At 41.6% G+C, this 25,990-nt stretch overlaps 1 protein-coding gene across 8 annotated transcripts in view; it reads left to right on the forward strand.

Moving 5' to 3' along the window:
• Positions 1 to 25,990, forward strand: part of nrxn3b (neurexin 3b) — a 286,482-nt gene that overhangs the window by 227,240 nt on the left and 33,252 nt on the right. For all 8 annotated transcript variants that reach the window (XM_063902196.1, XM_063902201.1, XM_063902198.1 and 5 more), the window contains 2 exons: positions 15,915 to 16,086; positions 24,471 to 24,560. In XM_063902196.1, coding sequence (XP_063758266.1) covers positions 15,915 to 16,086; positions 24,471 to 24,560 — 262 coding nt within the window. The remainder of the gene's footprint in view (positions 1 to 15,914; positions 16,087 to 24,470; positions 24,561 to 25,990) is intronic.

The raw sequence follows: 25,990 nt of genomic DNA on the forward strand, positions 1-25,990 counted from the left end.
TTGGCTCCAGAGACACTCTTAAATCCTCCCGCAAGGCTTGGCGTTACCCTTTTTGCAGCCACTCTGTACTCCTCTCTCACCTGAGCCGCTGCAGGACAAAGATGGGAAGACAGAGATGGATGAATATTCAGGGGGGAAGTCAAACCAAATAAAAGAAAGAGATTCCCATTTTAGGAAATTGACTCCGTTTTCAGATTATCAATGCGGTTGGGGGGGGGGGGGGGGGGTGATGAATTGTGGGACTGCTCAAGTGATAAACGTCAACATTAGAAAATAAATCTAGCGGAAAGAAGGCGAAAAAAAATCTTCTGCCTTCAATAACGGTGTGGCAGATTGACTCCCAAACACACACGTACGCTCACTGCAAATGTATTCACGGAGGATTAAGCGACGGCAAGAATTTGTTTTTTCTCTCTCCCTCTCTTGCTGATAAAAAAAGAGGGGGATCAAATTTGAGTGCAAAGCTCCTTCACAGATGGAGTGAAAATGTGAAAGTGAGTACCTGTGCATTTTACCGAGTGCGAGTTTGTATTTATTTAATCCTCATTTTATTGACTCTCACCATGACAAAGCTCTATTGACAAGGAGACAAAGAAGACTATATCACTTTTTATGATGCTGGGATCATCAGAAAACCTATCTATGGGGATGGAAGTTATTTCCTACTGGATGGCTCTTATGTATAGAATTATTATAAGCACTGAATCACTGAAGGTTATATGGGGTATCTTGGAGTTTTATTGATCCTCAAACGTTCTGGGCAGGGAGCGGGGCAGATGGCCAAGGACTTGACAGCCAAGTCTTCCATCTCAACATCTTTTGTTCTGCTTCTCCATTGCCCTCAGCCATTTCCTCTGTCTCTCTAGTGTGGAAACGAAACAACACATCTTCTATTTATAGTGGGAGCTCCAGTTCTGCAAAGCTCTCCCTCTGTACCCCTTCACAGACTCAGTACACTTCCTGTCAGGTCCTATTGAGGCCACAACCTCCAATAGAATCCACTCTGATTGGGTGCGTGGTTCGACCAATGGGGTTATGACCTTTTCAACCTGATGGCTTGACAGGTATGCCTGGAGTCAAGTTTATTCTGTCTAGTTCATGAAATTTGAAAAGGTTCATTTTGAGGTTAGAGATCATGAGTTAAAGCAAAGGAAAATTGAAGCAAAGATCAACTCCTATACTATCATATTCAATATGTGATCCTGTGTGGTCAGAAAGTTCACTTTGGGTTTTTTGCTGTTTCTACCCTGGGGCTTCCAAAAGTTCCGTTGTTGGTAGATTTTTTTAAAGAAAACGGATCACTGACTTTAAAATAATTCCCTTATAATTAGAAAGAGATTTTTACGTAACTAATTTTACCATGCAAAAATGTGCCATGTATACAGTTTGTTTACAATTGCAATCAAGCATAAAATTCATTAAATATGTGATGGAGCTTTTGGTCGTTGAGCTCCACAAATCTTTATTTTCATAGTGATATCTCCAAGGATAAATCAAACGTAGTACAAACATTTGCTGTAAGAACTGGAGTGGTCCAGTTGGAATTGGCATTCACCAGGCAGTACCAACCAATATGAATTTTAACTGTTCCTTTTTAAACTAACTTAACATAACTGCAATACTAAATGACCAGCATACTGTAGAGTATCACAAGAAAAAGTGAATCCCTTTGAGGTTGCAAAACAGTCTGTCTTATATATGCAGATGCGGGTGAGATTGAGGTCAAGGCTCATCAAGTAAAGTCATCAGTGGGAGCTGTGTGTGTAAAATCGTTCCTTGCCTCATAACCACCCCTCCGTCCTGCCCTCTGGAAGATCCAAGCCAAGAGCCATGACAGTATGAGTCAGCACAAAGGTGACAGATGTTAAGACTATGGACATGGGTGAAAGCACAGCTCCTTTGACCCACCGGAACCTACCCTCCTTTTCCCGTGTGTGAAATTCACAAGACCCCTTTGATTAAGTTGGTTTTGAAGGCTGAAGGCACATGGTTAATTCATTCTTCCCACATTATCTTTAATGTATTCTCATCTTGCTGGAACATGCCAGACTGACCAAAGAAGAGATGGACAAAACAGACGTCCTTCCCCATGCAGAAATTACTTGAAGTACATCATATGTTCAGTCTCTTTTAATAAGACCTGCGTGTTCTTTGATGAACGACCATGTTTGACATAGACATGATGCAATTACACAAAATAGCTTTTTTGTAGTGTTGAATTGCCTGCGTATGTGTTGGCCATTTTCCAGCAGCCTTCTGCCTGGACAGCGGTTCATGTCATTTGGAGCGAAGCGGGACCTCATGACTCATTACGTATGCCTTTGGCTCGGAAAAAGCCTCTCAGGGACCTTTTCCTCTTGTGTGCCAATGTTGCCACTCTGGGGATGGCATAAGTTGGATAACACTCTAATTATAAAATTCACTGTGCAGAAATGTCTTCTGCAGAGCTGGGAGGGATGAGATTAAACATTGTTTTGGTTTTTAGTTTATTTGAGCTTCTTGTGCCCACAGACTCTATGGTAACTGTATGGTTACAATTATCGTCAGACTGCCTGTAGTGTTTCATGAATGGCTATTTATTAGCAAAGCTGTTGCAGAGGAGTGCTATTAACCGTAAGCTAAATTCCAAAGTCATGCCAGCAACTGAGGAAAAGTGATGGGTTTTGTTTTTGACAGTGACACACCGTGTATTCTCGAAGCATCATCTGACATTATTTCGCTAGCTTAGCTGTCAGAAGAAAAGGCCGGATTGAGATACATGGTGCATTTTTATGCTATAACCTGTGTGTCAACAATCTTCGAACGGACAAAGAGGGCCCATCTGTACCTCGCATGACTGACCCTTGTCCACCCCCCTCTCGACTACTGTAACCTGTTCACAGTCCTGGCTCAGTGGAGCAAATACTGGCAAATGGCGGGCAGTAAGGGGCAGGGAGAGGTGGAGAGAATGAGATGGAGGACAGAGACAGTGACAGCCAGAGAGGGAATGTTGATTGGAAGTGTTGAAGAAAGGGAGAGAAAAAGGAAACCCGTGGCAAGATAGAGGTAGAGAGTTAGCGCAGTGTGGCTAATCTCCCCTCAGGAGGGATGGCGTTAGGACACCTTCCATGACAGATAGACTCCCCGGACAGCAAGCTCAAAATGACAGACAACCATCTGAAGTGGAAATAAATTAGGTACATTAACATTAAATAAATCCATTGTATGATACATTATAGTTTGTAAAAGATGTGCCAGAGTCTCCGCAGCATCTGGCAGAGGATGAGGTGCAGCACCTAGTTTCCATACGGTTTTGGTGAGAGAAGAAGATGGAGGCGGTTTTGTTACTGTGGCAGGGGAGCTGAATGGTGAATAGAAAAAGAGATAGTGGAGTAATGTTTGATCCACTGTGGTGAACACAGATGGACAAAGCAGCAGCAGGAGGTGTTGTTTTTTCATTCTCCTTTTCCCAATGACGCCTTCTTTCACTCTGTTGAAGATTGTTTAGGTCTTACAGGGGGGGCTATCTGAACTATTCGTCACAGGTTTGTTTTTGGGCTTTTTCTTTCAGATTATGCACACTAGAGTCCATGCGTGAACAAGCTCTCGATCTCGCCTAATTCCTCTGGAGTAGGGATTCCTCGCTCAACATTAGCGAGGGGGAAATTGCCTTTGAAAGCTTCAACAGTTATGTGTTTTTCACTCCTCTTTGTCTCCTATTCTTCAGCTTAGTCTCTGAAAAAAAGCAAATATGTGAAGGCAGGCTTGAAGGAAGACCTCAAGAAAATTGTGTTAACAAAGAATTCCGGATCTGGATAGCTTTTTTTTCCTTTTGAGTTCACCTTCCCTCCTTCCCTTACAACAATTGCATGTGCTTGTCTCCACCTTTTTCAGAGACTCCCTTTAATATATCGATGCTGTTAAAAAAAAACATCCCAGCATTCAAGGTGGCAGATGCTGAGGCTTGCGTGTGTGTATATATCTATGTGTGTGTGACGCAGCAATAAGTCTCCTTGTTGTCTAGCAGCGACTCACGCTGACCCGGGACAGACCTTGAGAGTGGCTTTGACATTTAAAAACAAACTCCCACTGTCTCACTAGATATACAATATATTTGTCACTTTCTCCGGCTCGCTATCCCGCTGCCCTCTGTGAACCTCCACGTCGTTATCGCTGAATAGAGAAAAAAAAGGCAACGCACCTTTCTAGGACCATATTTCAGTTTTGTGCTGTTGTGGTGGGAAATGCATGCGCAGGATTGGCACCACATCACTCAAGTTTTTTCACACGCTTCCATTTGTCGACAGCCATGACAATCTTCCCATCCGTACAATTATAAAGATAGATAAAAGCACAACGATAAACGCATCAGCTTCTTTGATCGCGCACTCTGACATGCTTACAACAGGCGGCGCATATCAGCAACGCATGCACGGCGCCTAACATGCAAGAAGACATCGGCCTAGTCAGTCATCCGCAGCCCCTGATTAACATTAATGGCATTACTCCGAATTACATTGGCATCTTCTTGCATTCCAATCACCTAGATTTCATGCCTCCTCTCTGCAGGCAGCCCTGTTCAAGTGAGAGCGGCAATGAGTACTATCTGCCAAGCCTTTGATATGCACTTATCTTTTTAGCAGTTTCATATTATGGGGAAGAAAATTGCCTTTAAAAAAAAATTGGCTGGTGCTTTATTACTTTTGGGCCAATTAATTTAATGAAAAATAATGCCTTTTTCGAAATTGCGAGGGGAAATTAATTATGCAGAATAATTGACAAGGAAGGGTGTAAGAAGATTTGCTATTATGTTGTTGTCCATGAATAATACTTCATGATGTTTATTCAGACATGCTTTGAAAATATCCACAAGTGTAGTATTCAGTTTTCCCTGAAAGTGTCCAAAGAATTCCGGAAATGGGGCACTGTCCTTAGCATTCCTTGAAGAGGGAGAGACACACCGACCTAGATCTCCTCCGGTTTAATTCAGCCATTTTAGGCTCTGGCAATTCATGTCTCAATTTCTGTGCTCCCTTTCCTCTGCCTCCATATTTGTGATTCTAAACACAGCCACTTTAGTTTACTTTGTTTGTTCATTCTTGCCATATTTCCTTTCCCCCTGTGCCCTCCATATCACCTAGACTCAAAACACACATGAAAGAAACTCTAAGCGGCGGTGACAGCTGCTGAGACTCCCCATGCTGCCTAACAGCGAGGGGTCTGATAGCGTGACTTATCTGTAAAAACCCTGGTCTAACCCTTTCCCAAATGTAACTTTTCGCTAAAAAACAATCCTCTTATCTCATTTATACAATATTCTATACTCCATCCCCTGCTGTTAAATTCAATATACCGCTCCATAACGCAGGGTAAAGCCAAATAATCGGTCAACTAAAAGCTTTAAAAATGTCTTTAATCAATCATCAGATCATCTTTTTATGCATTCCGGGGAGCTCAGCGCGGTTCTGGTTGATTTAACACAGCTGTAATGTGCCGGATGTGGTCATGAATTGGAAATGAATAAATGCAAAGTGAGATTTGGACTGTTGACCAGTATCAAGCTGACATGACAGTCGTGCACATGGAGATGGCATATGTTGCCCAGTGTGGCTTCTAAGGCATCGCCGCAGGAGAGCTCTGAGTCCGCCGCTGTATTGTGCCCATTCAGGTATTCATTCATACTTTACATTATATCTGCCCGAGGTCAGCGCTCCGTAAGAGCACTCCAGGCAACAGATCTGTGCTTGTCACTGGAAGAAAGGGCTGACAGAATTGTTCAGGTCCTTTAGTTATATAACAGTTCACTTTAAGTGTCGAAGTGAAAAGTATTATACACAAAGTATATCGGAAACATCAAAATAAAACTTCCTATTCTGAGGAATATTATCCAATGTACTGTAACTTAAATTGAATTAGATGTGTATGTGAATGTATTATAAGCAGCATTGTACTTTTATAGCTCTCCAAGATGTAGCTAGTTTTAACTACTTTATAAACAGTAGGGTAGTACAATCCAGGGGTTCTTTAATGTAGCCTAATAGGAAAACACTCAAAGTTAATCTGGGGTATCTTTATCTGATTAATAGCGCAGGAAGGGGCCACCTGTAGCTTTGGGTCGTCTTTGATTTGCTTGGTAATCGATAAGTTGTGCAGTCTATAAAATGTGAGAAAATGGCCAGAAGTTAACAAAACAGAAACATCTAAGGAGCTGAAATCAAACAAAAATGAATCATTTATCAAACAGTTGGTGATCAATGTAATGGATGACGACTAATCAATCAATCTTTGGAGCCCTAGTTTTCTAAAACACATTTGTATTCATCCTCTAATCTTTGAATTTTAATGTGAAATACTAGTTTGACCACTTTGCCCCCTGGAACAGTTGTTTAAATGAAACTCTCTTAGGATAAATTCCTAATAAATAATAGACATCTGAAACGTACTACTTAAGGGCACCAAGTAGACAGTTCTTTTGTCAAGGGCTGCAAACCGAAAAGGTTGGAAATATATTTTTTAATCGTTAATAATGCAGTATATTTAAATTCTTAATAAGAAAAGTACCTAGTTACAATATTTAAAATGTGGTGGAGTTAAGTACCATAAAGTGGAAATACCAATTGAATCCACAAACCCGTACCTAAGACAGTTCTTGAGGAAATGTAATTGGCTTTCCACTACTGTTGAAAGATGAAAAATGTGGTACAGTGAGTGTTTCGTACTAATTTCCCATTAAATTACCATTAGAATTTCCCAATATAACTCCATCATAGCAGTGTTTATAAGAACTGGAGATTCACTTTCTCTTCTTACAGAATCATTATCTATCCTCTTCGAAGCAATTACGCCTCAAATGGTGCGAATTCAAACAGCAGCAATCTGCAACTTCACTGCTCATTGGGAGGGAGCGACCTACGAATTGATATCATCTCAGAGAGACTGGGTGGATTTGAAACTAAATGGATCTCAAATAAAAAAAAAATGAATCTCTTGAGTAGAGAAATGGAAAGAAAGAAGAGAGGAAAAAAAAGAGTGCGTTGGGACCGGGGTACCTAATGCACTCTATTCTCAGTTAATCATTTTTTTGCAGCTCCCTCTCACTCCTCCTCACCTCAGAGCTACACGTCCAATTTCATCCTTTCATCTCTCTTATTTCAATCCTTTGCCTCTACCTTCATCCCTGACACCTCAGCAGGCAAGGTGAAGGGTAGGCTCTTGATCCCAGGCAGGTTACCCTTAGCAACAGACCACCCACCCCTTCTGCTACTGGCGTGTTTTTGGGCGATCCAACAAGCTTTGGCGCTAGGGCGGCCCAACTTCCCCCCCCTCTGCGGAGAGCAAAGGAAGCCCTTTTTCCTGCCTTGTCATGTTCTGTGATTGGAATACATCCCTACCCTCCCCTCTTTTAACCTTCATAGCCTGCCATGGGTTGTCAAATGAAAAGAACACTGTAGATGGCGGCCATTAGCAATCCAAATTAGCGTTAGCATCTTAACACCTGTTCCCAGACACGTGGGTGTTACCACTTCTAATTTTAACGCAGCAAGCAGATATTATACAAACAAGGGCTGTGACAAAATCTTGAAAAAAGCCAACCGTCTGTGTGTGTATTCACAATTGTGTGTGTTTACATTCATCAGCCTGTGTGTTTGTGCCTGGGAGTACGTGCCCAGAATACTATGTGAACATAAACAGATGGAGGAGAAGCCTCTCTGTCTCTTTCTCCGTCTCTTTGTCTGTCTGTGTGTTCCTTACTCAATGAACTGTGGTCCAATCTTCGCTCAAAGACATGTTTATGGCTACCACACACAAGACAAGAGAGCAACTTTGTCCAACTCGTTTTATTAGAACAGCATCTCTCCCTCCAATAATTACCATCCATTCTGTTAATTGGGACGATGATGTGCAGCTATCTGCTACTGTTAAATTTCTTATCCTTTCTCTCTTTCCCCTTTCCTCACAGTGTGGGTTTGCTTTTGCATATTGGCTCAGGCATGGTAAGGAGAGCGTGCAAAATACAGAGGGCAGCTCTTCAAACAAGCTGAAATGTTTGTGTGTCTATTCAAATAATTTCACCCCGTGACTCTTTAAGCAGCTGCAGCGAAGCATGGCGTTGTGACTGAAGGTATTCTCCATGAAAAAACACACCAAAAGCTCAACGATATAGTCGCTTGTGTACACTCTTCTGCATTTATTTTTAGCTAAACACTGAATGCTGTGTTCAAATACAGACAATAGAAAGTAATTCATATCAGAACAAATAGAGAAAAGAGAAAGCGTGGGATGAATTGGGTCCCAGCTTGATTTATTGCGCGCTGGTTTCATTCTGGGTCCACCGAAAAGAAAGTGCTCAAATTCAGCAGCACATTAAATTAAATATCTGCCGAACAGATTCTAATTTGATCACCAAGCTGTTTCAATTTCATTAGCCTAGTCCCTAATGGACTTTCACAGCATATTATTCCATCTAGCACAAATCCCATTCATTGGTTATTTTTTTCCCACTAAATGAGACCCTTGGTGCGCAGGGACCATGTGGCCCAACACGGTGCAGTGTGAGGTCAAACCAAAGCGGCTTTTTCTTTAATGCACCCTGGTGCAGAGTTAAATGAAATCACATCTGAATGCACACCGAGTAACTGCAATCAAACTAAAGATTTATTCCAAACAGCTGTTGCAAAACATCAGTCCAAGTATGGTACTGATACAAGTGTGTGTGTGTGTGTGTGTGTGTGTGTGTGTGTGTGTGTGTGTGTGTGTGTGTGTGTGTGTGTGTGTGTGTGTGTGTGTGTGTGTGTGTGTGTGTGTGTGTGTGTGTGTGTGTGTGTGTGTGTGTGTGTGTGTGTGTGTGTGTGTGTGTGTGTGTGTGTGTGTGTGTGGGCAACTAAGGCTCTTTGCTTTGCATGAGGTCTGATTACATGTTGTCGTTGGCCGGCGCAAAAGGTGCAAATTAAGTCGTGTATCAGCCGGTCAGGCAGATGAAAATCCATGGCGGAAGTTTCACCACGCTTCTGTGATTTAGCAAGCTTGTAATTAAGCAGTATGCATTATAATTACCTCAACTGTGTAATATTCTAACCATATACAGAAATGGAGTGTGATATTTAAATGGTTTGCACTTTGGAACTGGTGTTACTTACCGTTGTTTGCATTTGGCAGTCTACAGTAAGATTTTGGAACATCTAGTTATACATTTTGTAAAGATAGAAGGTTTCAGGTGCAAAATAGATATTGTTATTGGCTGAATTTGCTATTAGAATAAATTCATTTCATGGCTTGCGTGTGAGCATTAACAGTCTTCATTTTGGATTGATAAAATGAACACTTCGTTCATTTTATCAATCCAAACGTATGCATTTTTTAGAAAGAGGATATATCATGTTCACTTTCAGCCCAGTCTGCCCTGATTAGTTAGCTGGCCGGCTCTGTTCTGATTGGTCAATGGCTTAGAGATGTGTGGGTAATGTCCCGCCCCTTAGCCTATCATGTACAGTGTGTTGGATCACTAGGCAATATAATTGCGAGTGTTTCATAGTGATGTCGTGAAGTAAATACAGAGCGTTTACTGAACATTTACATGCCCAAAAAAATCACTTTTATTACAATTAGTTGTCATGTCAGAGAAGTAACAAAATGCCAAAGTACGAAAGTTGGCTCCAGATTTTTGAATGTATAAAAGTTTTAAGTGCGCTGTGGTAAGGTGAAGTACAGAATATATTGTTATAGCAATGCTCTATAGTTCTTGAAATTAGCTTCAGATTCATGGGCTGTACAGAATGCAGCAAGCAAAGGTTATTTCAGCGACAGTGGCTCTTTCTGAAACAATGCAGCCAAGAATCATGCGGTAAAGTATAGTAGTGATGATAAGAATCAGTGCAGTGTCAGTACTCTAAGTTCCAAAAGCCTGAAAGTGATAGTATGGAGCTGGAGAGGCCTCTGCGGTAGCATTGATAAATGTTTTCACCGAGCCGTCCGCCATTAGTGTCAGGGCAAGTTACAGCCACAAGAGCGGACAAACAGGAAATAGAGAAAGAGCGGTTGTAAATAATTGATAAGGCTGACCCTGCGCGATTCATATTCTGCGGCAGAGGATCAAAGAGCGGAGCTCAGAGTTTGACATTGAGCCCGAACGCAGGAGTCAAAGCCATTACCTTCCCCGGCAACGCTTCTGCTGCTTGTGTTTGTATTAAAAATGCAATGACTCTTCCTCTTCAGTCTGGGCTAACATTAGCTGGCACTCTTTTGCATAAACCAACTGGCTAATGGACTCGCTACTATAACCCCTAACAATTACCTTCAATAGCACTAAGTAAAGCAAGATGGTAGCCATTTTGTTCCTGTCCATTCGATGAAGCTGTTCCTGGCTCTCTCAGGTGTGAAATATAGCCTGTTTTAGACCTCTGGGTTCTTTTAGGTGTGATCAATATTTCAGAGGCACCAGGCCTTAGCGCCTTGTATCCTCTCACATCGCCTCTCACAACAGCTCGGCTGCCGATTACGAATGTCTGAATGAACGTTTGAGCCAATTAATGATTAATGGCATTTCACAGATTTCAGAGAAACGTTTATTTGAATAGTGCATTAAGTATGTCGCCGTATAAAGCAAAACCTCGAACCTAGCCTCTGTTTCTATTATGAGAAAGTAAAACCGTGTCTGCAGTGTTTTATTCAGTGCCAGTGCAGAATATATATCTTCCCAAAAATGTGGGCCTCGTTTGGCTCCTGTCCCTCAGCAGCACTACGTATGCATCACTGCTCTGAGCAGCCGCATGTATTTAACATTCAGTTTTATTCATCCTATTAAAATATGTATTTTCACCCCCTTCTTTCTTCTTCAATACTTTACATCCCTTTCATAACTTTGTATTTGCTTCAGGATGAGCCAAACCCAATCATTGCCCTTATACCTGCTTAATTAGGCAGTTCATTCAATTATACAATACAAATATTTGTTGACATCTAGCCAGGCAGAACGTTTTTAAATGATTCGCCCGAGTTTTTGAGTTTCAGATTCTGCTGCCACACCAATACAATGGGTGAGAATAGAAGTAGTTTTTATGTTGCTCACCACATTGAAAAATCCCATTTAAAAGTCACAACTCTTCTTTTCAGTCGCCGGCCTTGTTACTCTGGGAAGTTTGTGTGTCACGTTCTCAAAGAAAATACTTTCTATCAAAGCAACAGCCCCTATGAAACCTCCTGAAAGTGCGTCAATCAGAGTTGACAGAGTAACAAGGACACTTTTTTCAGCTGGACACGTTGGTGTTAAAGGGTTTATTTTAGGATGGATATTTTTCTTCTGGTAACAAATCCCAAAAGAAGGGCAAAACCCTGTGTTACTCCATCAAACCGTCTCTCAATTACTTTTGATTTCTGGACAGTGTCAGTGAATTTTTTTTTTCTGTGTGTATTTTTTGAAATATGGGTGACATTCGTATTAATATAAAGGTTAATTGATTTCATAAGTTTTTTGGGTGCCGTTGTTTTTAGCTAAGTCAACCCAAAAAGTGGTACATTTTAGTCTTTTTACTATATACTAAAAGTGTGCTTGAGCAGGACACAGTATGTAAGACTATGCCCATGTTTATTGCACTTAGGAAATTCAGTTCAACAATGCAAAAATGATCATGTGTTTTTTACATTTTATAACAATCATGCAGCTCGGCGGCACAGACGGAAATCTGTGTTTTGAAACACTAAAACAATTGTTTGGGGTTTGTTGATTATATTTCAGGACATATACTTTGTTTTTCTCTATCAAATGTTGTGCAAACCAAACATTAAACCACTCAAAGCTACATTTCCAGTTCATGCAGACTTTCGAAAATATTCTATCGTCCAAAGCTTTGATCCGGTTTCTCACATTTGTTTGGTTGTATGTTTCCTTTGTGTGACTGATCCATTTATTTATTGTGGAAATAGAGAGACATTCTTCCTATAATGAGGACTTTCAATTTCACCAATAGCCTTACACAATTTCAAGACCGCAACAAATATGCCGGGCTCTTGCCCAGCCTAGGGCCTGTCGAGTTGTCAGTACATTCTGTACATGAAGAAATGACTGCCTCTAAAGGCCAGCACACACACACAAACCTCTCCTGAACAGCCTCTTACATCCTACCCTTTAGCAAATTTCTTACTCCGGAGCCTGATGCGCACAAGAACAGACAGCTACAAATCACTTCGCCGTCCATGAGTTATCTCTGTCAATTACTGACGATAAATGGCTTTGGCAGTGTGAAGGCCAGGTGCATCAATCCGCTGTGTCTCACGTTGTCCTAGCTTCTCCACTCTATTGATTCTACTTCCAATGCTTCTATGATCTAGTTTTGATGGCCCCTGACCACAAAATCCAACTGAAGCGCTGATGTCAGATGAAAGGGTGGATATGTAACCGAAACTCCCACCCTGGGACATTTTGACATTCCTGATATCAGATCTTCCTCCCTCCCAACTGAGACTTAATATAGATCCACTGGAGTCATCCCGCTACAACTACTCTGTGCTGGCACCAAATTTCAATCAAGGTTTGATTGCAATGCAATACCTTTTGTAATAACATTCTCTGACCATAAAGGGCTTCCAATGCACATCTTCTTAAAAAAAAACATCTGGCATATAGCCGCATACATTTCTCCGTTTCTCTCTCTGTCTCCATACCTCTTTTGTCAGCCTTTTTTTTTTTTATCCCCAGCAGAGCTAAATGTGCTTATTCCACCCATCTTACCTCTACAAAATGGCCGGAGCCTGTGGCTTAGCAGAATGACCATTCAGCGAGCTGGGGATGGGGTCTTTTGTGAGGGGCTTGTCCCCTGTACAGGAGCTGTCTTCTAAGTGGCTGTCTGTAATGGCGGTCTGCAGGATCGCCCACCACCGCTTCGACTGAGTCTTTCTCCTGTCACTCTGCCCGGGGGGCTCTGCATGTGTTGGAGGCATTGATCGGCCCTGAATTGGATTGTGGCGGGCCTGATTACTGATGTCGGTGTGTGGCAGGTCACGTGGGACTGCTGGAGCTCCTTGTGCCAAGCCGGGGCCAGGAGGAGGGTTAGCTCGCTGGAATTACATTTATCAGTCTTAGTTACACGGAGCGTGAACACAACATGCCCACACATACTGTAGCGCTTACTGTGACGCACAAACAAACTGCCAACATAATCTCATTTTACTCCTATAGCGGCAAAGCGGTATGCATTCCTGATTGGCATTAAATAGAGAGTGTGGGAGCATGTTATACTATAAAAGGGCATTAGCACATTACACTGGTAATGTATCACTTTCTCTACTGTAATGCCATATTTAGATTGTTAAGAGAGCAACTGAGAATCTGTGGACACTGCTTTGTATTACTTTCCTCATGATGCCACTGAAACAAAGCTCCTGTAGCGCAAGGTTACACTATATGACTTTCTGTGTGTGTGTTTTGGCAATCGAGAGTATGTGTGAGTTTGAAAGTGATTTTCCGTGCATCATTTGTTTACTCCTGGAATAGTGGCCATCATCTTTTCCACTAAGAGAACAATAGCCATTTCTCCCCTTTGCTCGGGAGACAATGAAGTGCCTTCCCGCCTCGCGAGCGACAGGCCAATAAAAAACGTAATTGGATCTGTCAATCAAACCTTGCTGCAGCGCGGGGGTGGGCTGGCTGGCAGGTGGGTGGCGGTGGCTGAGGCGGAAGGGTAGCCGGACAACAGGAGTAGTGCAGCAGCAGAAGAAGAGAAGAGAGGAGTGTGCCATTGCAAAGCATTAACACTCAGTTCCCCCTCTGCACACCGCCCGGAGGCACTCAGCAACAGTTACAGAGGTGTACAATTGTTGTGTTTTGCTGTTTGTTTGTACCAAGGCCAGGGGGGTGATGATCCGTCTTTGTTTGTAGGTATTAGTGGGTCAGTGATGTGGCTTTGATGCGACTACACAGGAGAGCCGGGACTGCCACAGCATCTGAAGGTCACCGTGGATGTACCAGAGTTGATGTGTCTGTCTGTGCTTTGTTTGCACTCAGGCCATCAGACATAGTGTTTGTTCATACCACAGAAAGGTCCTGTCATTAGTCAGGGGGATGCTTTCGTAGTATCTTTCACGGTACAACACATATTCCATGTCACATTAAATCATCAACATATTCTTGTGAGTGTGCTTACCTCAGCCTTTAGGCGCATGGGTTATTTGTATGTGCCCGTTCCAGATTTTATAGTATGCATTTGCGTGTTGCTCTAAGCCTTAATGATGACTGCTTAAATTAAGAGCCCATTTACAGCCTTTCTGACTGAGACGTTAAGTGCGATTTCAGATATCCGGTGCGTCGGGCTCCCACTCTCAATCCTACCTTGGTTTTTAGGAGATGGGTTTCTCGTGTCTTTGGCGACATTCTTTTTCTATTATTAGTGGAGCAGGAAATTTTTACAGTGGAGAGACGCTCTGATGTTCCTCGCATCATGGTCTCAACAACATCTTTTCTTATGAATAGACAAAGGGTGTTTCACTCTACAAGTGAGGCATGAAATATTCTCGGCGGATAAAAGAACCTGTCGTGGAAACTGCACAGCCTCCTTCATTCCTACAAAGTCATTTTACTGCAAATTCCTTCTTCCTCAAAAAACTCCAAGAAAACATCTGCTGTTCGCACTGTGCCTTAAATTAAGACAAGTATATTTTCCCGTGCCTCTCGACACTTGCCAAGAAACAAAAACTGAATCATAATTTAGAGAAATAAAAAGAGAGACATCTGCTGCTACAAACTTGATTCAAAAGTTAATACAGTATGTGTCCCCTTTTTCCATGAGGTTTCAAGTAGTCCTCTTTTATGAAAACAGCAGAAATAAGTAAGGCTGAACTAACTTAGAAAAATGTTGAAGCCTGAGGTCATCCCGCCCCCAATAAAATCATACACTTCATTTATTAGTGTACACTGCAGCTTTGTAAAATAATCCAGTGGTATTATAGTAATGTTTTGCTCTCCTATGGTATTAATAGCGTCTTACATTTAATAGAGATCACCAAGTTTATGCAACGCTTCATTGCATACCAGGAATTTAAGCTTGACATTATCATGGCCTGGATTGTAGCAGTTAGCCATGCAAGTCTCAGCTGAACACTTAACAATATGTCTGTCCCCTGTGCAAGTCTTCTTAATGTTGGTTTTGTTATGAGAAATGGTCCCTCTTCTCCTGCCTTCTAAAGTAGCTAATTACACAGAGAGATTCCCTGGGGGTGATTAAAACATATGACACAGAAGACACAGCCCTACTCCTTTGCCACTCACTCAACTCATCTGCTCAAAAAAAAAAAATGCTTGTAACGCCAACATGCCCGTTAATACGCAAGCAGCCACAATAAAACACACTGGCAGATCATGAAAACTAGTGGGGTCGAGGGGAGAGGAGTCAGGAAAGGATAGGGAGGAATGACGATTTATGGACACGGGGACACTGGCTTAACATTAGGAGCTAAACAAAACATATGGTATTCATACTGTTTGGAAGGACCATAGCAGAAAAAGGCATCTGTCCTGCCAGTTTTGCAGTGACAGGCTGCAGGGAGCATTACTCATCATTACAATCTCTGCTGGCAGCCTATTTTCATCACATTACAGTGGTATAATGAAGCGTAGCGCTGGCGTCCTCAGGTTCTCTGAGTAGTTCGCCATTAGCACTAGCCGAGGGCATTCATCCAAGTAGCTTTATTGAACTTTTACAGTTAGTTTATTGTATAATTAATTTGTTACTGCACAACAATAGGTTGTATCTTGGCACAGCACCCGTTCAAATGTTCAAATTTGTCTAGCTTGGGGACAAATGTGATTTACTGAGAAACATAGCTTTCTTCATGTAATGCCAATTGCTTTTTCATAAAAAGTACTATATTCAAATATGTAAATGTATTAAATGCTGGAATCAGATCCCTAACTTCTTCTGCTCTTTTTTTCTTTGTGTCTTTTCCAGGATCAAGGCAAAGTAGGTGTGACATTCAACATTGGGACGGTGGACATCAGTGTTAAGGAGACAACCACGGACATCAGCGACGGAAAATACCATTTGGTCCGATTCACCAGGAACGGGGGTAACGCCACCTTGCAGGTGGACAACTGGCCCGTCAATGAACACTTTCCCACAGGTACTGCCTCTTTTCTTTATCTTTGTCCGATAATTGGAGTAAAGTTTGAATTTTCACCACTGGACATCACCTATTTGCTTAAGCAAAGGGTTCCAACAAGAAAAAAAACATCCAGAATGGTACTTAGGGAACGCAGACTTCCATCAAGGCCAATTGTGTTGCCACAATCCTAGGATGGGCCCAATTCCCCAAAATTAGGAAGCCAACTTTCATGAAGTGTGGTTCTAAATGTGGATACAACACAGGCAAAAAAAATATTGTTGTACTTTAATTGTTCAACAAATCCCTCCAAAAGCTCATAAAAGTTATGTGTATCCGCCTTGTAATTCAGAGTTGCTCCAAAATGTAATGGATTTTTCTGTGGCCCATTCTTAACCCTTCCACCCATGTTTGTGACTGAAGCAGAGGTAGCATGATCCTTCCTCTTCCATTATTCTTGGTAAAACATTTCAAGAGACTAAGTCTCCTCCAGTAGCATTAGCACACACTCTGCTGCTATACACCTGCAGCAAACCATGACTCAAAAAACGTCTCCACTTTCATGCGCCTCACACCTGACTCCACAGGAGAGGAATACACCAAGCTACCATCTTTTGTCTCAGAAGAGGCATTAACTGTGCAACAGCTGGCTTGTTTATTTCAGGAGAGGGATTGAAAGGCACCAAGACACATTTGGTCAGTGGGTAAGCAATAGATAGAGGCAGAAACCAAGGGTGGCCGGTTGGCCAGATAAAGCCGCTGCCTGTCTATATCTCTCATTCCCAGGTCAGCAAAAGCAGCACAGCAGCAGAATACAAATGGGGTCATCAAACAGTGCTCACTCAGGCACTTCCTTCATTTGGAACAGAGATGTGCCGCTCAGCTAGCGAGGTGTGAGAGAGAGGAGGAAGGAAGGGGGAAAAAAACCCTCTACCGCTTCTACTTAACAGTCCATTAAATTGAGTTGGCTCTCCTGGTCTTTGATAGCAGTGTCTACATTGCCAGCCAGCTTAGGAGAGGCCACAGTTGTTTCCTTGTTCCCTATTACCCACTCTTCAATTTCACTCAGTCAAACGGAGCAGACGCACAGGGAAGCAACACGGGCACAAAGTGGCAGTTGAGGCGAAGAGAAGTTGGGATGACAAAAGATAATATGAAACTTTATTGATCTCTGAGGTAAAATTGGACCGCAGCAGCAAGACATAATTGGATGAAAACAGATGTAGGATAATGTTGAAGATTGAATAGTTACATTACCAGATGTGGAGCTAATGTGACCAGAACTGCGGATCCCTAGCTAAGACTTTGGAAAACAGAAAAAAAATGCTGATGCTCCCCCGATGGTAAGGAGCAAATAAATAGGAGTTGATCCCTTTCACTTCTAAGCCCTATGTCTCAGCAGCCCTATAGCGTGCTCCTAGTTGCATGCCATCATCGAGGACAGGGCAGCCTCCTCTCCTGGCGTGACCTGGCACGCTGTTTTGCTCTGGTTCAATGCCAGCGCAGGTGATGCTAATCTCTTCTGTCTCTGGCTTTCTTTTGCCGACGGCTGTCTTCCACTTTTTTTCTTTCTGGACCAAATAACGTAAGACAGGTTTCGTAACTGCATTTCAGCCACACTAATACTGGGGAATACTGAGAAACTCCAAAACATCTGGGAGAGGACATGCTCACGAGTGGCATTTCCATCCTGTAGGCATTTGCGGAGGTAGTTTTTCTCCATTCATTTCATCTGAACACCTACTATTGACATAATTACGTGAAAATGCTTTCTCCATCAGCGATCAATCGTTCTATCAATACGTCCATCAATGTCTATGATCCAAAGCTAGCATCTATTAAAAAATCACCGCTAAATGTCCGTTGGGTTTGTGTCTCGGTTTAAGCATGCACAACAGAAAGAGGTTTGATTTATTTCAGCTTTGTATTCAATCCTAGTGATTCTGTCGAGGTTTTGTTCCCTTTTCTGTCTGCCTGCCATCGAGTTGAGGTCGGGGGATCGAATGCGTTGTAATTTCTTTTTCTCTTCTGCACAGGTAATTTGCAGGACACTCAGTGATAGCAATTCAACGATGATTGATTTTTTTTGCCCTCCCTCTATGCCTTGTAAAGGCATTGTCATCTCATGAGTAATTACATGTTTGGGGTGCAGACTCATCGACTGCTTTCGCACACTGCTAATGCTTAACTTGAAGACAGCAGACCGCCAAGACGGCTCGCAGGTCGTCAATAAACAGTTACCGGATCCGGGTATGCCCTTTCTCACTGGTGGGGAATGGGTGAGAACAAAGGTGTCGGTGGATTGCTTGTCATTCAAAGCCACTTTCAAAATAGCCCGGGGTGTGTAAATTGCACATCTTAACAGCAGAGTTAGACCATCAAAATACAAAGGTGTTACTCTCTGTTTTTAATGACAGCAGGAGGTTTTAACAACGTGACCTAGATCAATGCTGGGTTAGATTTAAACACATTTCCTTCTTTCTTGGGGAAGACCTGTTAATTATATTATAATACATTGTTATTATATCGTAATTACTGTCATAGTGGAATGTGGCTATTTTGCTAAAAAAAATAGGGAAATAAGCACGAGCAGTGAGACTAGCATGTTCTTTTTGAATTCCAAGTTTTACTCAAATTACTTGGAAAAGAAAAGTAAACATGAATAAATAAATTAACAAATAATTAAATGAATACATTTTGATATGGAATGAATGTTTATTGTCGAGCTTGTAGTTTGCAGTGGTTTTAAACTGGCAGCATTATATTTGTAGGAAGTTGCCCACCCCTATGCAAACATAACTGTGAAGTAAATCATAACACCACCAAATCTGACTTCATTAATAAACAGAGTGTTGTCCTCTTTTGACAATTTGAAGTTTGAAGGTAGTACTCTAAGGCTACAATTTCCAGGAATAATTTTGCATTTGAATGTGAGGTCTATTGAAGCATAACACACCACACAACTTCTACACAGCATTGTCTGATCCCAAAAAGCAGCTTTTCCATAGGCAGCTTACGTGAGTTTAGTGTGTGTGTTTGTGTGTGTGCCCCCCCCCCACACACACCAAACGATGCCCCTCCATTCGTTTTTTTTGTCATCAGTTCCTTTTTATTCCGTGTTTCCCCTCCTTTTTTCCATTTGTTGTTCATCGCAGCTCTTCTACAATCGTGATTTTACTTTTGTGACAACGCGCATTACTGCAGAGGCTTGCCTTTGTTTGGTGAGAGGGTTCCAATTTCCTTATATAACTCTCCGAATCCTCGCACTCTTTGATTTTGTATTACATGATCTTTTTGCATGAGTTTGTTTCTTTGAATGAGAGAATTATTAGACCGAGCCAGGCAGAAATCGTGTATCACGTTTTGCAGGAGCTGGCTGCGGCCCAGGCGTTGTCTCAGATGAATGACCATTGGCCTAACTACTCTCTGCTTGTGCCTCGAGTAAAAGTGTGTGTGTGTGTGTGTGTGTGTGTGTGTGTGTGTGTGTGTGTGTGTGTGTGTGTGTGTGTGTGTGTGTGTGTGTGTGTGTGTGTGTGTGTGTGTGTGTGTGTGTGTGTGTGTGTGTGTGTGTGTGTGTGTGTGTGTGTGTGTGTGTGTGTGTGTGTGCGCGCTCCATCATTTCTGGTCACAGGAGGGTTGGCCTTGTGTTCATTTTCAAACACACAAAGACCTTTATCCAAGCACCAATGCACACAATGCTCCTGCAACCTGAAACAGGCACAATGAGTAGAACCGTTTTCAAGATATCTGCCAGTCTTTGTCTTGAAATTCAGACAAAACAATTCCTCGGGAACAAGATAAATCCCCTCGCGTCCCCGAGGCCAAACATGATTAGCCCTATCTGAGACACAATCTCTGTCGCTCTCAGAACTCCGACTAAGCTGAGCGTGGAAGCCGCCAGTCTAATTCATCCTTTCAACACCATAAATTTCAGAGCGACCTGATAAATGATGAATTTACTCCTTGGCTTTGTCTGACGTCTGAGAGAGAATGGAAGTGGATAGAGGGAAAAACAAAGCAGGAGGAAAAAAAAACAGAGGAACGTGGGTGAACAGAGAAGAAATGCAGTCAGTGAGGGAATACAGAGGCATTTAATGGAGTAGATGACTGGAATAAGTTGACAGAAGGTAGAAAGAGCTGACGTGTAGACAGATAGATTGGTAAAGAACAAGAGAATGGGACTAAAGAGTAGATTAATGATACCAGAAAATTGTGACTCTAGCTGAAGCGGTGTGATTCAGCCTAGGAGAGCAAGGAGGGCCAATTGTAATGCAGAGAGACGGATGGAAAGAGAATAGAAGGATAGTGAATAAAAAAACAGAATGAATGACTAAATAGAGAAAAGAATAAACACATGGAAGCCAGGTGTGGATTTGCAAATGAGGTGGGCAGTGCAGGATACACTGAACTAGGTGCTGAAACAGCTAGCTATGGAGTGGAACCGGGGAATGATGACTTTTTGGACAAGGCGGCAGTTTATCAAATGCACTCATCATCCCCAAATAGAGAGAATGCCAGCAGCCTGTCACAGCAGCCATTTTCGCAGTTTTGATGCGCTCTCATCCCTGGCACCGCGATGGAACCCCGGTGAGATTAGTCTGGCAAGTAAACTGAATAGAACGAAGCGAACGACCAGCAGATGACTGTCGGCGTGCCAGTGTTTGTGTTGACTGAACGGCTGCCACCAAAGGGGAAACATTTAGACTTTGTTTTGGTTGGGAGGAAAAAAAATGGGGGATGCATTCATTAGGGCTAAAGGAGACACAGACACAGCAACAAATATGAAAAATAACAGGATGAAAAAGGTCTGCATCAGCCAGTCAGATGTGTGAGAAAAATGCTAAATATGCATGGCATGCACATGTGGACATTTAGAAAAATAATACCAAAATGTTGTTAACACTGCAAGGGTATTTAGTCCTACTACTACTAATGTTGCTGCTACTAATCATAATAATTGTCGTAATATTAGTACTACTCATTATAAATAACAATTTAACGATATATTTGCGCATTTTAATAAGTAAAAACAAAAGTATAATAAATAAATTGATGCCACAAGAGGGAGAAACAAAATATAAAACAGAAAGAAAATGAAACCAAACAGACTCAAACACAAGCTCATATTTAGAAATCTAACACAATAGGTAACAATGATTATGTGTTAGAGTAATCAAAAACCTGCTACATGATGTCAGAGACACCGGGCTCAATTTAATTTAAGTAGGGCTCGCAAATGTTTAAGAACTGGTCTGATTTTGAATCAAAGTCATATAGTAGGTTTTCTGATGGCCCTTAATCCACTCTCTGCCAGCCTTTAACAGTTGGCACTTTGGTATGGATCCTTTTTTTTTTATGACTAAGAATACAGTGCAGTCTTTGATTGATTTTGGGGGTTATAATATCAGTTGAGGAGGTCCAGGTTCCAGTTCCAAACATAAGGCGTTCTACATATTAATTGATCACATTGGACAGCTTCCCTAAGGTTTTATTTAAGGAATGTAAAGGCTTAAATGTTTTGTATGCCAGGGGTTTAAAATAAGAAAATAGAAATTAGGTTGTCTGTGCCGGAGATTTATGACCGAACAACTTAACAAAGTTTAATAAAAAACTCAGTAAATAATGCAGAGTTGAACTGTATATAATGTATGTGCAACTTCAAACAGGTAATAGATTTTTAGATGAAATATGACAAATAATCAAACACATAATGTTGCTAAATTGGACTGTCTTTGTAATGAAAGCTTGATATAAAAAAAAGTGAAATATATTTCCACTCTGCTTTGAAAAAAAAACCTAAACCTTGAAAGCAGATTGATTTTCTAATAAACAATAGTGCTTTTATTGGTAAGGTCATCCATTCTGTAGTCACCTTTAGAAATTGAATATCAAATTGACAAACTAGAGAGATTTTTCTCATTAGTTGGACAATTAGCTTGTGGTGTATTCATTACAGGGGGGGGCTGTCACCTCATTAATCACCCAGAGCAATGTAAGAGCTATACCTGAAACTAAGCCATTAGCGATGCAGGCCAAGCTTACCCGGCATTCTCTCAGTTTCAGATGTGATTTCACTCCAGCTAAGTGAACATATTAGCAACGCTTTGTAGACGCTGCACATCCTCCCTCCCGTGTCATTCCCGCCCCACTCCGTCCCTCCATCTAGCTCACTGAAAGTCCTCACCTTTCCGTCTTTCCTCCGGTTTCTCATGCAACCACCATGCCTCCCTATGTGGCCCTCGTCCAGTGGAGAGCGTATTTGGCTGCCACCTGAAACCTGCCTGAGATCAAAGGAATAGGGTGGAAGCCCTGCTAGTAGCTGATTAACCTGCTGGCACGCTGCAGATACAGTCCTTTAGCTCCTGGAGATCCCTCACAGCCATATCCAAACACATCCCGCCCAGCTGGCTGTAAGCTAAGAACTTGACTTTGTTTTCCAGGTAGAAAGGAATGATAGAATTGAGGAGTGGGGAGAGGAAACTGATATGAGCATATGGTTTACCTAACTGCTTTGAAGTATAAGAGGCTTAATGAACAGTTTGATGTAACTGTGGTGTGCTCTGTCCTAACGTGCAGTTTTAATCAGCAGGTACATTGGTTAATCAGATATGTAGTGAATAACTGAACCATGAAAGACCAAAAAGATGTAGCAGAATGTGTAGAATAAAGACATGCATGATATCGTACCCAGAAATGGTCACACACTTGGTCAGGTAGGTCCCAATTGGCAGTCTGGTCTCACTCCAAGGGTGTCAAATACCGACACTTGACAGTAACCGTCAGCATCTTAAACTGACACACATATCCCCCTTAAGTGTGTATGAGACGCTAGGCTTTTGGTTATTCCAATGTAACCGGCAAACTGAAAAAAGATCAAAAGCCCTCAAAAGAGGGTTGGAGGGAGTTATGTTGGGTTGGTCAAACAAACACAGGAGATCGGCCTTTGTGTCCAGTGGTTTAGCCCAAACCATGTTCTTTTTTTTAAATCTAACAAGCTAATTGACCCTTAATGCCAACATTTAATAGTTCACACACATTCATACACCAATGGCAAGGCTGCTTTGCCAGCTGCCAAAATGCTCATCGTCTAGTCCAACGCTCATTCACACAAACTCTCCACCAATGGCTGTGCCTTTGGGAGCAATTTTGAGTTCAGCATCTTGCCAAAGGACTGGATAAACCAGAGATCGAAACCACCGATCATTGGAGAACCACTCTACCTCCTGAGCCTCAGCCAACCCATTATTGTAGGGGCTTATACCCAAGAGTGAAAATAGGGATGCTCTCATGTTGCCTTGAGTATGTGTGTGCATAATGTAGTTGGTATATAAATCACCTGAGAGTCCCAGCAGCATTTCCAGAACGCCTTTCCTCACAATTACAAAGCCTTGCCCTTTGATTTGTGTTATACATCATGGCATACTGATTCCCTTTTCTCCCATCCAAATATCTTCACATCTGGTGACTGAGTGACATTACGGTGTCACTATTCTTTAAGGCTTCACAGTCTTTTGTTGCACCCCAGAATGTTTAAAGGCAGAGTTGAATATCCCATTTGTAGTGTCTTTCATAGGGAATGCCTCTGTGGCAAAATATTGCAACCTGGAAAATACACAATGGATGCCAGAAAGAAATACTAGGTAAACACTTAACATTCAATGTAAAAGGTGGCCTATTATCCTCAACATCCATATACCTGTAACTTATTCTCCATGGTGTCAGGAGAGGGGAATATGGGAGCTGGGGTTCAGCGCTTTTTTCCTTTTTTTTACCCAAAAGACCTCCCACCATGTCGGTAATGATATCATTTGTATGCATTGTCCTCCTCGAATCTGTCTCGCTGTGGGACTTCCTTCCCAATAGGTTTGCAGTACTTCAAATTACCACTTCCTCCTCCGTCGTTGCCCCCCTACAAACCTGCTACACAGCTCTTTCCTTTCAGATGCGCTTCTAACCCAATCATTTCTTGGCCCTTGAAATGTAAAAGCAGGTGGTGTCCAGTGGGAGAATAAGTGCATTGTAATTATCTCCAATATGCAACAGAGAAAGGCAGTTAACCATGTTGATACCTATCTTTATTATGCAATATGATTATATTATGTAGACTGCATTGTATTTCCTGTGTTTTTACCTTTTCTTGCAGGTTGTTTAAAAGTGTTGTGTGCTATGAAAATGTGCTTTTAGTCGATGGATATTTTTCTTAAATATTGGTGTGGAGTGTGCTGTATAAATATACATTTAAAAAATATAAACTAAAGCTACTTGAAGAAAAAAAATCATCATAAAGATATTATAAATACTTCTAAACAAAGATAAACGTCGTTATAAACCACTGTATAAATGTTTGATGTCTGTTGCTGTTGCCGACTGTTTCAAGCTGTTTGTTAAACTCTCAAACTTTAAAGGCAACAGCGACATTGAGCGCTATCAAATGGCAAATAAGAAAATCCCGTTCAAATATACCCGGCCAGTAGAAGATTGGCTTCAGGAGAAAGGTAAATCTCTATCGACCTTCTAGAATGTTTCTCTTTTTATTTTTCTGTCATTTCATCGGCTTGTTCCCTTTCAACCTCTGAGAATGAAAAACCACCCCTTAAACCCTTTTAAATAACAAGTAAAAAATGAGTTCTCTCCCTGGTTTTTATTTTTAATTTCTTCCCCCTTTTTGTCATTGTCATCTTTTAAAATTTTGTTGAATCATGGTGTCCAGTTAAAGGGACTGGGAAGAGCTTTTAAAACCATGCAAAAACAAGTTCTCTGCCAGATTGTCTAGACGGACAGCATTATCTGTGCTGCAACAGTAGGCTTGGCTCAAATCCTCAGCAATGTTTGAGAACAAACTAATCTGTGGGCATACCCCCCTGAAAACTTTCCAAACAGCAGGTGTTTCTCCCCTGCTGTAATTTATCTGATTGAAGTTAGACACATCGCACATGATAAAATCCTCACTTGTTTGGTGATGGAGAGCTAATTGGAGCCTTTTTGACAGCAAAGCCTGCCAACGTGCCCTGATAGAGTTTTCAATCACTGAAATCAACCTCTTTATGTTTAAAACATTTGCGAGGATTAAAAGAAATCTACTCCTGCCTCTCTTACTCAACATAATATCATCATAAACTGCTTTTTAAAGTCCATTGCACATAAACATCTTAACCTGATTATAAAGTCCCTTTAACAACTGCTAAACCTCAGGTCTGAAAAACCCCATTACTGCTGCCTGCATGACTCCACACGTGCTATTTCATTTTTCGCTTCTGTGACATGAACGTCCTCTCCCTGTCATTCCACGCCCAGTGTATTGTAATTGTGCAAATAAGACAGGCATGCAGTGTTTTCTGTATGTAAATTATACAAATGAGATTTTCAATTATGATCCCAGTATTGCAAAAGTTTGGTACATTTTCATTTCATAATTAATGCATGAGCACTGTGTTTTGACAAGGATATTTAGGCGTCTCCTAATGAAATTCCCCATGACATGTAGTGAGTGTGTATTGCTCATACTTTATCATAATATGCCAAACCCTGTATCCATATTTATTAATCATCCTACCGCATGAGTCCACTGTTTTGTCCAGTGAATATTAAGCGTGCCTGTGGAACTTGTTCCAGCTCATTTTTCAAATATTTTTTTTCTACACCTGCATGTGTTACGATAAAGCTGCTATAGCTGCATAGTTTCTGTTGTTTCCAGCATTAGCTCTTTCAGGGGGGCTTTTTCTTGTGTTGTCCAAGGGAAAAAGCCTTCCTATTGTAGATAACAGTGCATATAGCTGCAGGCTTTTGAAGGGAACAGAACAGGTGGGGTTGTTGAAAATTGATACTGGAGTTTATTCAGTGTAACAGCATGTTCCATCACTTTTAACCATTTTACCTCCATCCACACTCATTTAATCGAGCAGTCAATCCATAGTGGTAACAGACA

Source organism: Eleginops maclovinus, chromosome 15 (assembly GCF_036324505.1).
Source record: "Eleginops maclovinus isolate JMC-PN-2008 ecotype Puerto Natales chromosome 15, JC_Emac_rtc_rv5, whole genome shotgun sequence".
NCBI lineage: Eukaryota > Metazoa > Chordata > Actinopteri > Perciformes > Eleginopidae > Eleginops > Eleginops maclovinus.